General features: G+C 37.5%; 2 protein-coding genes across 2 annotated transcripts in view; one reads left to right on the top strand and one right to left on the bottom strand.

The window, feature by feature from the left end:
- Positions 1–509: 509 nt before the first annotated feature.
- On the bottom strand, positions 510–9325 carry ERI2 (ERI1 exoribonuclease family member 2). Its single transcript, XM_047087387.1, has 9 exons — positions 8547–9325; positions 7201–7268; positions 7032–7115; positions 5689–5816; positions 4789–4945; positions 3702–3802; positions 3354–3435; positions 2695–2783; positions 510–2499 (listed from the first exon to the last, which is right to left on the bottom strand). The coding sequence occupies exons 1-9, from the start codon at positions 8567–8569 to the stop codon at positions 1195–1197; spliced, it is 2037 nt and encodes a 678-aa protein (XP_046943343.1). The 5' UTR covers positions 8570–9325; the 3' UTR covers positions 510–1194.
- The window catches only part of REXO5 (RNA exonuclease 5), a 37736-nt gene continuing 32850 nt past the window's right edge, over positions 8853–13738 (top strand). Inside the window, exons 1-3 of the mRNA XM_047087385.1 lie at positions 8853–8899; positions 9104–9245; positions 12406–12518. Of these exons, the coding sequence (XP_046943341.1) occupies positions 9108–9245; positions 12406–12518 (251 nt within the window). The 5' untranslated portion in view covers positions 8853–8899; positions 9104–9107. The remainder of the gene's footprint in view (positions 8900–9103; positions 9246–12405; positions 12519–13738) is intronic.

The following is a 13738-nucleotide window of genomic DNA, read 5'->3' as shown; positions in this document are numbered from 1 at the left end:
CTTGTAAATTGTTGATTTAAAATGACTTATGGTTGGGGTGTCTGGCTGGCTTAGTCAGTAGAGCATGCAACTCTTGATCTCAGGGTTGTACATTCGAGCCCCACATTGGATGCAGGGATTCCTTAAAAAAAAAAAAAAATCTTTAAATAAATATCTTGTGGTTATAACATCAGAGGCTGAATTTTGAAATAAAATATTCGGTAAATTCCTCTGCATTAGTGTCAATGTTCTCATGACTTTGGTAATATAAAAAGAATACCATCAATTGCTGAGAAATTTTTAAACATGTATTATCCAAACCAAGTTTCTGATGTGTTGGTTTTCAAACTCTAGTTGAGTAATTCTTCTGGTATGTTGATGTACAAATCAGAACAAATCTTCAAGCTTTGAAAAAAACTAAACAACTTATTATAAAAGTTTTTAGGGGTTCCTGGATGGCTCAGTCAGTAAGTGTCCAACTCTTGATTTCAGGCTCAGGTCATGATATCACAGTTCATGAGCTTGAGCCCTGCTGTCAGACTCTGTTCTGAGAGTGTGGAGCCTGCTTGGGATTCTCTCTCCCTATCCTCCCTGGACCCACCCTCTCGTGCTCTTTTTCCGTCTCTCAAAATAAATAAATAAAAGTTTTTAGAAAAATAAAAAAATATATCAGATTTCCTAATTCTTAAAGTACAAGCGTCTACCTGAAAATAGACTAGGGATTTTTAATAGTCACATTTTTATTCAAGTAATTTAAAAACAGTTTAAATTTATTTCAAGGTCTACCTGTAAAAGAAGGATGTTATATACTATTGTTGTTTATTATATCTAATCTAATAGAATATACAAAATATTTGTGGTTTTTGATAAAAGTATGATAAATTTGGCACGTTAACATATGACAAAAATAAAAGTGTAAGACGATTATCAGAATATTCATGATGTTTGGAAATTCAAGGAACAATCAGGATTCATAGATGAATGAATACAAGAGAAGTGTTAGATAACTGATCAAGGAAATTTAAAGTGTGTGAAATCAATTTTTTTCTCATTTTCAGTGTGTGTGCATGAATGTGTGTTTAATAGCCCCAGTGCAGTCTACAGAACTCAGATATGCTAAGTCCCCATGACTTGTAGCCCTATACACTTTTTTCTCTTTATCACACAAAAAGTCACATTAAAGTAAAAACACAGTTTAGTCATAGGGAAGGTTTATCAATTCCTCATTGAAGGTCTGAGTCTCAATGAATTTTTAGTAGAAAAATTTACATTTCTGTCACAAATATGGCTTATTTCTGGGGAACTAAAAGTGGGTCCCCCCGGAGAATGAGACAGAATGCTGCTGTTGGCTCTCTCCTTTCGAAGTGTTTGTTCCCACTTAAAATAACCACAACATTTTCTATTTTCTTGGTATTTCCCATTTGGGCAACAAAAGAAGACTTTTCCATGGTTTGGTCCATTATTAGAAACAACAAGTCTCTTAGATCTTCGGCCACACTTGCATAATGGAGGTGTCATTTTCCCACTCTTCCAAGGTCCTTCTAGGTTAACTGTAGAAGCTAAGACAGAGGGGAGGACCTTCTGGGAACAACTTCTCACTGGGAAGCCATCAGATGATGTAGGCTTTTCTTCATGAATAGTGAAGGACTGTTTTTTTGCTGGTGGGAAAGCTGGGAGACTGGATGGATTCCTTTTAGTACTACCTAAAAGGAGGGGGTATTTCCCCAAAACTGAAGGATGAGACATACTGGCATTAATACTGTTGGAGCTACTTGATTTGCATGCAGGTAATTTAAAGTCAGAAGCAACTGAACCTTGATCTTTGGCATCTTTTACATGATAAATAGTAGTATGTGGACTCTTATAAACAATAGACTTAGAGGTCTCAGAGTTTTGAGGAGTTTCTTCTGTGCCTTCCTTTAAAATCATTAATCTTTCTATGGAATTAAGTGAAGTGTCTAAGTTTGAGTCATTAATGGGAGGTATACAATCTATATTTTGCTCAGGCTGAGATGCTGGCAGTAAAGCTACATCCTCCCAATCAGCCAACATAGGTAAACAATCAAGAGCAGAACTCATTTCCATATCAGAAATATGATTAACAGATGAAATGGTAGTTGAAATAAGTACCAATTCTGAACTAACTGTTGAAGACTTAGGTTTGGTACTAAATGCAAGGTGTTCATTTTTTATGTGCTTCTGCATAGGTGTATTCAAGCTGGGAGACTGCAACTGCTCCAGGGAAGTAGAGGGCTTTGTATTAAAAAGAGATAAATAGCCTTTGCCACCATGAAGACCCACTTTTACATTGCTCTTTAGTTGGAACTGATCTTGTCCCTTTATAGGAGAATTCACACCAGCTGACCTCAACTGAACTTTTTCATGAGAATTTACTGTATTTTTAGGCTCCCTATCATATGTGCTCAGACCCCAAATGCTACTGTTGCAGGCCGATGCTTCTTCAACTTGATTCGTATTCAAATTTCTGGCCAAAATTTTGGGATTCTTCTTAGTGGGAACCTATAATTCCACAGAATAGCTTTAGAAACTGTACATTCATAATTTATTATACACTATATGATTTGACAAAAAAAGAAAAATGTCATCATTCATTGATTTATCAATGATTGCATGCAATGGTATCTGTATTTCCATGAACCTATGATTACTTCTGGAGTTTGATATAACAAAATAAAGAGGCAGGATACCACTAACCTTGTTCAAGGACCTTGTAATTTTCATTAAGCAACCATCCCTGATCATTTTCCAAGCAAGAAGGGCAGTATTCCGAGAATCATCCAACCCTGAGTAAATAGATATCAAACACTGAATTTAGTAGTACAAGCATAAAGAAGTATAGCAAAAATAAGAAATCACAATTTAAATTGGAGCATACTATTTATGATCATCTACTAATTTTAATCATGATAAATTAGACTAGCAAAAAGCTGTGGCAACTGTACCAATAAAAGACAAGATCACACACATTTATAGAGAAGATGATAAAAATCTATTACAGTTCGCAAAACTGTAAGCAACATTCTGTAGGGGCCATGTTTTGTGAGTAATCTAATGATCTTGTTTGGTTTTTTCACTAATTCAATGTATTATCTGGGCATTTGTTAAATCTCCATTTGATTTAGCTAATTTCCATTCTTTTTAGCAACTAACCCACTAGATGGCAGTCTTTATCCTACAATACTAGTAATTTGAAAGTCAGAAATAATTTGAATGGTATAGTATAGATTAGGAGGTTTTTTTAGGTTGAAGGATATTCTTTATTAATGACATCACCAAAAACATGAGATTCATACGAAAGATTTTGTAAAAATCAAATGACTTAGATAATAAAATTATTTTTAATTTATACTAACCAGAATGTTCTCTTCCCAAGAATTCTATTCCCACTTCCTGCAGGGCACCACTTAGTCCTTTTGGTTTTCTTCTATAGAAAATCTAATCAAATAAAAGAAGACATATCCAAAAAAGGTTACTATTAGAAAGTCTATATATTAACCACTTACTTTTCATAATTTTTAGTTCTATTAGATTTGGAATGTGTTTATTATGTTGTGCTGTTTTACAGACTTTAAAAAATGTATTTATGTAAAAGTTTCAAAAGAAAACATTTCATTTATAGTAACCTACAGCCATGCATGGGATGAAGTTTCATCATTTTTCAGTAGAAGAAAAGTGAACATGCCCCCATCTTTGACGCTTACCTTATAAGTTACTCTGAGATCAATCCAAGAATTTAAGAACACAGGTTTTAACAGCTGTTTTCTTTTACACTCATACTCCAGGCAAACCCCCAAGTCCCAGTCTGCATTAAGTATATTAAAATAGAACAAATTCAAAGATGCCAAGCAGTTTTTACTTATGCTATCGCCATTTATAAATAAAAGGTTGAAAGATGATATAAAATAAAATACTAAAATTTATAAAAACATAATATAGTGCTCGCTTCGGCAGCATATATACTAGAAAAACATAATATACATAATATACAGTATACCACCAAAACATACTATATTCTATAGTATATGTACCATATATAGTGTATAAGCTATAATGTGTATGCTATAACAATATACTATATAATATAAAATAAAATTTCATTGCTGTTAATATCTAACAATTATTCACTTTACATAATTTACTATTAAGAAATTAAGTTGGTAACTAAATTTCAAAATGATTTCTTAAACACCCCAAAAAACACACTAAATATTTCAGAAAGACGAACAAGGTGTCAAGTTACAAGGCCTACATGGAGAAGGTTATCTGTTTTTAAAATTCTAGGAAAAAACTAATGTAACTGAGAAACCAGACATCTTACAGAAACCTAAAACCAAATATGACTATCAATGCTATGCTATCAATGGCACAGCATTGCTATCAATGCCTATTAATGGCAATGCTATATCACAGGCATACAAAACATCTACTTTAATAACCCATTTTTTCCTAGTGTGAAAACAAAGGATGTGAGTTGAATTAAGATTCTTTTTATTCAAGATTGTAGAAAATAGCATAAGAGTTTTCACTAAATCATCTTTGCCTGGAACCAGAACAGAGAGGAAAAATCTAAAAATATTCTTAAAGTTAAGTCTTAAAATTTTAAGGTATCCCAGAATGGTAATTTGAAAAATATGAATAAACTTACTTTCCTTGGTTAACATCTGTTAGGCACTGAGATTTCTTTTTGAGTCCCAAGAGGTTAACAAGTATAATTCTTACTACAGATGAAGAATTACATAGTAGTAATCCTACTCATTTATGATTTGTAGATATTAACTTATTTTTTACCTGACCAAGTAACAAATGCACATAATTTTACTTCGGAATTAGACAGATCTGAAATCCCAGTAGCAAAAATAATTTTCTTCTGTTGCTGAATCTTCTGAATCCATTTACAGAACTGAGATAAGCATATCCTCAGAGGGACTCCTTCATCAACTTGAGCCTGAGTAAAGCCACAAAATTTGAATTCAACAATAAAATTCTATAATTATTGAACACATTAGCACATAATTATGCACTATAGGGGGATATAAAAAAGAAGAGGTTTGGACTGGCAAAGAGTTTATTTAGTGAAAAAGATATTAAAACACATGCAAGAGAATATAATGATTAGAACGCTGCAAGATAAGAAAAATTAGGTTGCTCTACCTAAAATCACACAGAAATATAGTAATTAAATCCTGACTGACAGAAATTTGATGTCGCTTAATTTCCATAAAATAAATTTGATATTCATTTTTATACTATTCTTTTTCATTTTTAAAGATTCTGACAGAGTTCTAGAGGGAACATTATTTCTCCTAACAGTGCATAAATCTAATTCCAAGTGGTATATAGTTTTCCCTTTCTTTTTAAAACTGATTACTGAATTTTATGTTTTTTTTTAAGTTTATATATTTTAAGAGAGAAAGAGAGAAAGTGTAAGCAGGGGAGGAGCAGAGAGAGAGGAAGAGAGAGAATCCCAAGCAGGCTCCACACTGTCAGCACAGAGCCAGACACGGGGCTCTATGTCATGAAAAGTGAGGTCATGACCTAAGTCAAAACCAAGAGTTGGATGCTTAACCAACTGAGCCACCCAGGCAACCCTTAACTGATTGATGAATTTTAATATTTGCATCACACTTACTTGTTTCTGGGGGAGAGGGGTAGGATGAGAAGAGAGAAAGGGAAAAGGGTAGGGCATACCTGTCTTATGCCTGTCAGTTCCATGCAAAACTCAGAAAGAATCGGATGTTCCTGAGGCTGAACGTAAGTATGGAACTCAGATTCAATCTCTCCAGTTGATGTGCTCAGCAATACTGCTGGAAATTCAACTATATGAAAGAATCACCAATTGACACTGGAATGTATAATTGTTATATTAATGATGTAATCACTCTAAATTAAACATAATGTACCATCATACAGTATTGTATACATTATATACATAAATTATATATATATATATGTATATATATATATAGCTTATAGCATCATATACCATCGTTTCAGTAAAAGCATATTAAAATGACCTAAACAGTGTGATATAACAGTTATAATAAAACTATGCCAAAGAATAAGTCAGAATATTAAAGTTTTGAGTATACCTACTTAAAACTCTTGAATACCACAATTAAATAAGAAGACCACACGGAAGTTGAAATGTACTCCTTTTTGCAAAGGTATTTTTTTCAGTTTCTATACAACTGAAATTTTGTATGGAATTCTAAAATCATTTTATATGATGATACATTTAGATATTAGGTTTTTGTTCTCTTCTTTGGTCAAGTCAGGTTTTATAGTAAACTACCAATTCATAAACTGTTTTCTTTAAACTGTTGAAATGAAATATTACTCAGCCATCAAAAATGAAATCTTGCCATTTGCCATGACATGGATGGAGTGAAATAAGTCAGTCAGAGAAAGACAAATATCATATGATTTCACTTGTAGGTGGAATGTAGAAACAAAATAGATAAATATATGGGAGAGGGGAGAAAAAAGAAAAAAACAGAGAGGGAAGCAAACCGTAAAAGACTCTTAAAAGAGAACAAACTGAGGGTTGATGGAGGGAGGTGGGTGGGGGACGGGCTAGGTGGATGATGGGTATTAAAAGAGCACTTGTTAGGATGAGCACTGGGTATTGTATGTAAGTGATGAATCACTGAATTCCACTCCTGAATCCAATATTTTACTGTATGTTAACTAACTAGAATTTAAATAAAAATTTGAAAAGAAAAATACACTATTGACTGATTTTATTCTATAAACTTTATTTTTTTAAGTTTATTTATTATTTATTTTGAGAAAGACAGCGTGCGTGAGCAGGGGAGGGGCAGAGAGAAGGAAGAAAAGAGTATTCCAAAAAAGCTCTGCACTGCCAGTGCAGTGCTTGACATGGGGCTTGAACCCATGAACTGAGATCATGATCTGAGCCAAAGTCAAGAGCCAGACACTTAATCAAGAGAGCCATCTAGGTACCCCTGTATCTATAAACTTTAAAGTGACTCCTCTAGGGCTAGCTTTGGTCATTAGCAGTCCAGACTTACTTATTTCTTGGCTCTGGTGGCGTTTCCCATCATTCCAACATGTTGATTCAAAATCAATGACAATTAAATAGTCAAACAACTGCTCTGAAAAACAAAGGGTATCCTTATGCTTTACCGGCGTTAAAAGTGCAAGGATACAACATGTAAAGAAATGAAGCACACTACTTACTGGATTTGCTTCTTCCTACATTTCCATTTGTTGGTGCAACTGACTTTCTTCTAATTAATCCAAGCTGCCTAAAAATGTAAAACAACCCAGTATGTTCAACAAACTCATTCACGCTCCTATCTGAATATGCTAACAAACTAATGATATAACCCTCATTATTAATGTATCAATGTTAGAGGAAACTGAACTAGGCTTTGAGAGCAAAAGACCTTGGTTCTTATACTGACTGTCACCCTCTTTTGATTTTAGTAGTCATTTTACCAGCATGAGCCTCAAAGTTCATATTTGCAAACTTAGACTAATTCTTTCTGCTCCCCTTATTTTACAGTAAATACTGAGGAACTTGAGTGATTGCAGAAGACGCATTGACAAACTTATTTTTGCCTTTGCATTTTTCATGCCCTTGCTATGCGCAAAGCACAGTTCTGAGGAGACTGGGCTGATCCAGTCTTCTAGGAGCTCAAAATATACCTGCGTAACGAAACTGGACATTCATGGTAAAAGACTGTAAGGTAATTCTGGAGTCCACAGAAAGGGCTGGGCTTACTGAGATGTTAAGACAAACCACTCTGACAATTGGTAGAGTTTAACCAGGCAGACACTTCCTGTTGTAGTTTTTAGTTTAAGAGGTGTGATGGGGGAAGAAAAAAAGAAAAAGGAGGTGTGATGGAAGTGCAAAGAGCTGGGAATAATTGCTCATATTTATTGGATTGCTTACTAGATAGTAGGCACTGAACTCTGGTGATCTCAATCCTCAACAATGGTACGAGGTAGTCACTTTTGCTACCTCTACTTTATGGAGAAGAAAACACTCGGTGATTTGCCAAAGAACACAGATTTGGTGTGTGAACCTAGGATCGTCCAACTCTGAAGCCCATGCTATCTTCTAATACATTATTACAGTACATCTAGAAACCGGAAATGTGCACAGCGTGACCGGGAATCAGGGAGAAGGCCACAATTAATTCACATTATGAATTAAACGTATCACTAGGAAGTGATGGGGTGAACCACTTGACAGGTGCAGTGGGGGCTGTCTGAGACCTCGGAACGGCCTACCAGGCGCTGTCACCTTTAACCCGTTTCCCGAGGTCTAGAATGGGCAGACACGGGCTCAACGCCACACAGTCGCGAACCCGGTCCTTCCACCCTCGCGCAGAGGGCGGCCTGAGGCTCGAGACCGAGGTCCACACAGAGATCTTTCAGTCCGGGCCAGAGAAGGCAGGTCGGAGACGCCGGGATACAGAGCATGAAGCCTGACACCGCGGATGCCCATTGCCTAGCCCTACCGCGGTCCCCAGCGCCGGACCAGGAGCCACCCCAAGCCCCCCAAACCCCTCGCGTACCGCGCCAACCTCTTGGTAGCCATTCTCCGCTCTCCTTTCTCCTCCCAGCCCAACTGCCGGAAGTCGTCAGACTCCCACTTCCGGTCCGTTCAAAAGCCTGGCGCGGTTGAGGCGGCAGCCTAGGCTGCGGTTCTATTTCCGACTGAGGCGGAGGTAGCTGCGCCCTGTTTTCTCTGCCCGGCTTCTCTTCGGCATTTGCGGGGTTCGGGGGGGGCGCGGGGAGTGGTTTGGCAGGGAAGGCTCTTGGCAGTAACTTTCCTCTTTTCCAACGGGCGGAGGCGCTGTTTGCGCCGTTGGGGAACCGTTGTAGAGCCGTTGGAAAACCGTTTAGAATCTTGCCTCTGGAGCGGACGGTAAAAACCGTTGGTCTCGGTGCTGTTTTCTCCTCCGTGGAACGGGGAGGATCGTTGGCAGCCTTGCTTTTAAGGGAGGTCTGGGAGGTCTCCGTACACGCAGTTGAAGAGAGGATTTGAGGGAGGCGGTAGGCTGTCGAAGCCCCAGCTGTTTCCCCGTCAGGAGGCGGCGTTTATTCAGCTCTCGTACATCTTTCTCCACAGACTCATGGAACCCCAGAGGGAGAGGGCCGGGAGGCACCTCAAGAAGGGCAGGAAGAGGAGGCGAGGCCCGAACATGCTGGTCGGGGCGGCTGAGGCGATGAGAGCCCGTTGGGAACTTGAGGAGAGTCAGCCTGAGGCCAAGGTGAGCAACGGGGAGCCCGAGTGGGCGGTCCCGGGGCTGGAGCCTCCCCAGCCGCCTTCTGGGCCCCAAATCCTCCCTGGACACTGGTCGCCCTCACCCACTCATTAGGCTTTCTGTAAAATGGGAATGATAGTGGATTACCACCTGCCTCAGGGCTGATACTGGCGGTTTAAACCTAGTAAGGTGCCTGCGACCCTAAAAGAATGTTCACTCAACAAATCCTTCACTTAACAATTTGCTCTGTGTACCAGAAATTGTTCTAGGTTTTGGGGGTATCCCAGTGCAGAAAACCAAAACTCCCTGCGCTCGTACAACTTACATACCAGTAGGGACATAACAAAGCTGATGATCACCCCTGCCATTTATTGAGAGCCAAATATATCTGGCTCATCTCTTCAGTCATCAGATTTCTCTTGTCTGCCATATGCTGGGCACTGCCCTAGATACTTGGAGAATCAGTAAATAAAGGTTCCTCCTTAGTTGTAGTGGAAAGACAAATAGAAGTTATATACAGGTTTCCCCCACTATCCAAAAGTAGAGCGTTCCTGTGAAATGTAAGCTGAAATGGTGTAAAGTGAAGAAGCATTTATTTATATAAAAAAAATTAAGCATTTTCATACCCCCTAAATAACCTCTGTTAAGCTTTCAGATATCTCAGGACAGATCTTGCTAACTAATACACAAAATAGAGATAAAGTGTAGATGCTCACAGACACAGATCAAAGCTATGGGGGCTTCTTGTTCAGTGTAGTCCTTGGAGAAGGAGCTTGGCTGTGCCAATTTAATTGCGAGGGGTGCCTGCTTCTGTAACTGGCTTGTGAAACATGCTGAAAGTAAAAGTGAAAACAGGTACAGTGATTATACAGGTCTTTTTTTTAAGAGGGAAGTGGCAGAACACAAGGTTTCAGAAAGCTAGGGATACCTGTAGTATGTTAAAAGGGAATTAGTGCCATGAAAACATTTATTAAAAACATCTATTAAAAAGGGATTCTTTGTTTTTTTTCTTTTTTTGCCTATCAGATTGGCAGAACAACTTTTTAAGGGTTAATGTGGTGAGAAGTTTAAGGAAATAGACAATCTCATCACTTTTTATTTTGAAACACTCTCAAAGTTAAAAGTTGCAAGAACAGTACCAAAAACGTCCCAGCCAGCATTTGAAAGTAATTGCAAACAATGCTTCATGATCACCACCCCCCATATTTTAGTATGTATTTCCTATAAACAGTCCTACGTAGCCACAATGCAACCATCCAAATTAGAAAATAACACGGATATATACACATTTACAGCACTATTCTGTATTTACCAAAAGTGATCCACATATAAGTGGATCCACACAATTTAAACCTGTGTGTAAAGGTGTGAAGGATCAACTGTAGGTTTTATTTTGATCAGGAACTTATCTGGAGAATTTATCCAGGTGTACAGGGAATTTTAAAACGATGCTCACAGTGCCCTCGATGATGAATTTTTTCACATAAATTTTAGGTGTTGAGGTAAATTTAGAGAATGGACTATTAAAATTTGTATTTGTTATATTTAACTGCTATGGAAAGATACAAATTTTTATTTTATTTATTTATTTATTTATTTTATTTTTTTGGCTGGGGGGAGTTGGTTAAGAAACAGAATGTATAGTATAATCCTTTAGGGGCAGTATAGTATAGAGATGAAGATTTTGGGCTTTGGAGCCTGTATTCCAGTCTTTGTTCTACCACTTACCCATTCCTTCATTTCTTTATGCAAAATGATGATAAAGTAGTAGCCACTTAAAAGACCTGTAAGAATTAAATGAGTTAATAGATGTGAAGTGCTCAGAACTGTTAAATGGCTAATTAATAGGTGCTCAACATTATCTTTAAAAACTCATGGGAACAATAGCAATAATAATGTCTGGTGTTTATTAAGTACTTATGATAATGTCAGTCTTACTATATTGCATTTGCACTACCTCGTTGATCTTCCCAAAATCTCATGAGGTGGAATTATAATTACTCTGTAGATGAAGAAACTGAGTCTTAGGTTAAGGTACTTGTCCTACATAGTAGAGCTTGGTATTTGAACTCAAGTAGTAGGAGTCTGGGACTTAAGCTCCTAACCAGTCTACTCTGCTGCCTCCCAAACCAAAATGAAAGTGGTAATTATGGGGCGCCTGGGTGGCGCAGTCGGTTAAGCGTCCGACTTCAGCCAGGTCACGATCTCGCGGTCCATGAGTTCGAGCCCCGCGTCGGGCTCTGGGCTGATGGCTCAGAGCCTGGAGCCTGTTTCCGATTCTGTGTCTCCCTCTCTCTCTGCCCCTCCCCCGTTCATGCTCTGTCTCTCTCTGTCCCAAAAATAAACGTTAAAAAAAAAAATTTAAAAAAAAAAAAAAAAAAAAAAAGAAAGTGGTAATTATCTCTGACTTCTGTAAGTACAGATGACTTTTATTTTCTTTTACCTATTGTCTTTATTTACCTTTCTCAGTTATCTGACTCTTTTCACAAGCATGAATTGCTTTAATAACCAAATATAAGTGCATAGCTATTTTAGGAGGGAGAAGCTTCAGTGAACTCCTTGTTTCCCCAGAATAATGTCAGACTCTTTACCGTAGACCACATTGAACTTCTATGATCTGGCTCCCTCTTCTGTATACTCTCAAATCTCCTCTGCTCTGCATCATGCCATCTTGGCTCCAGCCAAATAAAACTACATGTTTAGACACAATGTTCCCTCCTATCTGGCTGACAAATTATTTCCAAGACTCAGCCCCAGTATTCTCATCTCCATGAAGCTATCCCCCAAACTCTCTAACCCCCAAGGCAGTTAGCCTTTTTTACTCCTATACTTTATAATAGCACTTACCCACATTGCATTGGAATTACCTATTTTTGCATTTCTTTTACTTCAGTAAAATGAACATGAGAGCATGAGTCTTGTTTTATTCATCCTACTATCTCTAGTATGTAACCAAGTATCTATAATTAAGGTTCTGTATCAATGTTTCTTAAACACTGTATTAATAATGTCCTATCATAGGTTGTTGTTTTAGACCTTCATTTTCAATTAGACCCCTCATTTGCATATATGCTAAAGTAATCAGAAACTAGAATGTTTTAATAATTTGCTTTGCTTTATTGTTATTCCCAATAGTCATTTGTTATGCCCTGATTTATCTTTTCAGAAAGCCCGCTTATCTACCATTTTATTTGCTGAAAACTGTGAAGTAACACATGAACAGTTATGTGAATTGCTGAAGTATGCAGTTCTGGGCAACTCCAATGTTTCTAAACCCAGGTATGAGATGAACTTAAATGACCCGAGGTTTCAAACTCGTGTCTACAGGGCCATATACTCTTAATTTACATTGTTTATTTGCCATACAGAATATCCTAAATTTTTCTTATACTAGTTGCCAATATTTAATTTGGGAATTCCTTTATTAAAATCCAGATACTTTATTCAAAAAACTCTTAAGATCTGGCAGCTGTCCCTGTATTCCCAAATGGCAACAATTTGTCAAATCTGAATAGGGGCATGTACTCTTTAGTGTCCTACCTGACCTGCTTCTCTTTTTTGCATTATCTGTCTGGCTGCTTATTGGTTTGCAACCTTCTTCGGAACTTTCTGGGTGAAAACTGAAACCAGTTCCCCTTACTTGGAGGGCAGGGAGAGACTAAAGAATGAGGCAGGCCATTTCAGGTTGGTAAGTGGCAGTTTTAATAATAAGCAAAGGGAACTTGCATATACAAAGCTGGTCTTGGGTAGGAGCAAAACAAATAGATCCCTACACCTACCTGCCAAATCCTAAAAGTGTACATACAGGCCTTAACTGGATTCAGTCACATATACCATGCTGGTGTTTTCAACACCACATCACTATCTCAAGGCTGTGTCCTTGGAGCAGCTCACAGGTCAGCTGCAGTCATGTCTTTTCAATGACCTTCCCCAGCACCACTATAGGTATTTTGGTTTATAACCCCCAGTGGAGACCCGATTGAAATAATATGATTAAATGTTAAGAATCCCAGTCAATCTTTTTTGTTCCCTTTATGTGAAGGGTGAAAGAGATTTTTTTCTGATATCTTCACTGCCATTGTTAAATATCTAATGAAAATTGCTTTTTATATATACCAATACAAATTGTTTCAAAACTTTTCAAAGTTTTTCAGACATCTATCTGAGAGAGATTGGCTAGATACCTCAAAAGCCATCTTCTACATTAACGCATATTGCCGTTAGTCTGTCAGTTTATCTAAAACTGGCTTTCTTGACGTCAGTCATGTGATTACTTGCTTAGGAAGGACTGCAGAGCAGCTTGGGATCTTGAGGATATGCCTTTGTAAAATTACCTTATTTCCAATTTAAAGCAAATCTTAATAGGATTTTGGATTTGAATGCAATAAATAATTATCTCACGAGATCTTTATTTGAATTCTGTGCATTAAAAGCTGTTCTTTACCAGGCAGTCAGTGAGTGAAGATAAGCTCCATTAACTGTTGCTTGCTGCTTTTTTT

This window comes from Lynx rufus, unplaced genomic scaffold (assembly GCF_022079265.1).
Source record: "Lynx rufus isolate CCGP_SWC_20201006 ecotype Redwood Valley unplaced genomic scaffold, mLynRuf1.p SCAF_23, whole genome shotgun sequence".
NCBI classification, from domain to species: Eukaryota; Metazoa; Chordata; class Mammalia; order Carnivora; family Felidae; genus Lynx; species Lynx rufus.
Note: the sequence above shows the minus strand (reverse complement) of the source record. Positions and strands in the feature narration are given on the sequence as shown.

Bases quoted from the DNA above. Each gene is read 5' to 3' on its own strand.
- ERI2 (XM_047087387.1), bottom strand. From the start codon at position 8,569: ATGGCTACCAAGAGGTTGGCGCG. The intron at 5,817-7,031 runs GTAAGTCTGGAC...TCTTTCATATAG, and splicing joins CCACCAGAGCCAAGAAATAA to TTGAATTTCCAGCAGTATTG. The intron at 3,436-3,701 runs GTAAGCGTCAAA...TTATTTGATTAG, and splicing joins ATCTCAGAGTAACTTATAAG to ATTTTCTATAGAAGAAAACC.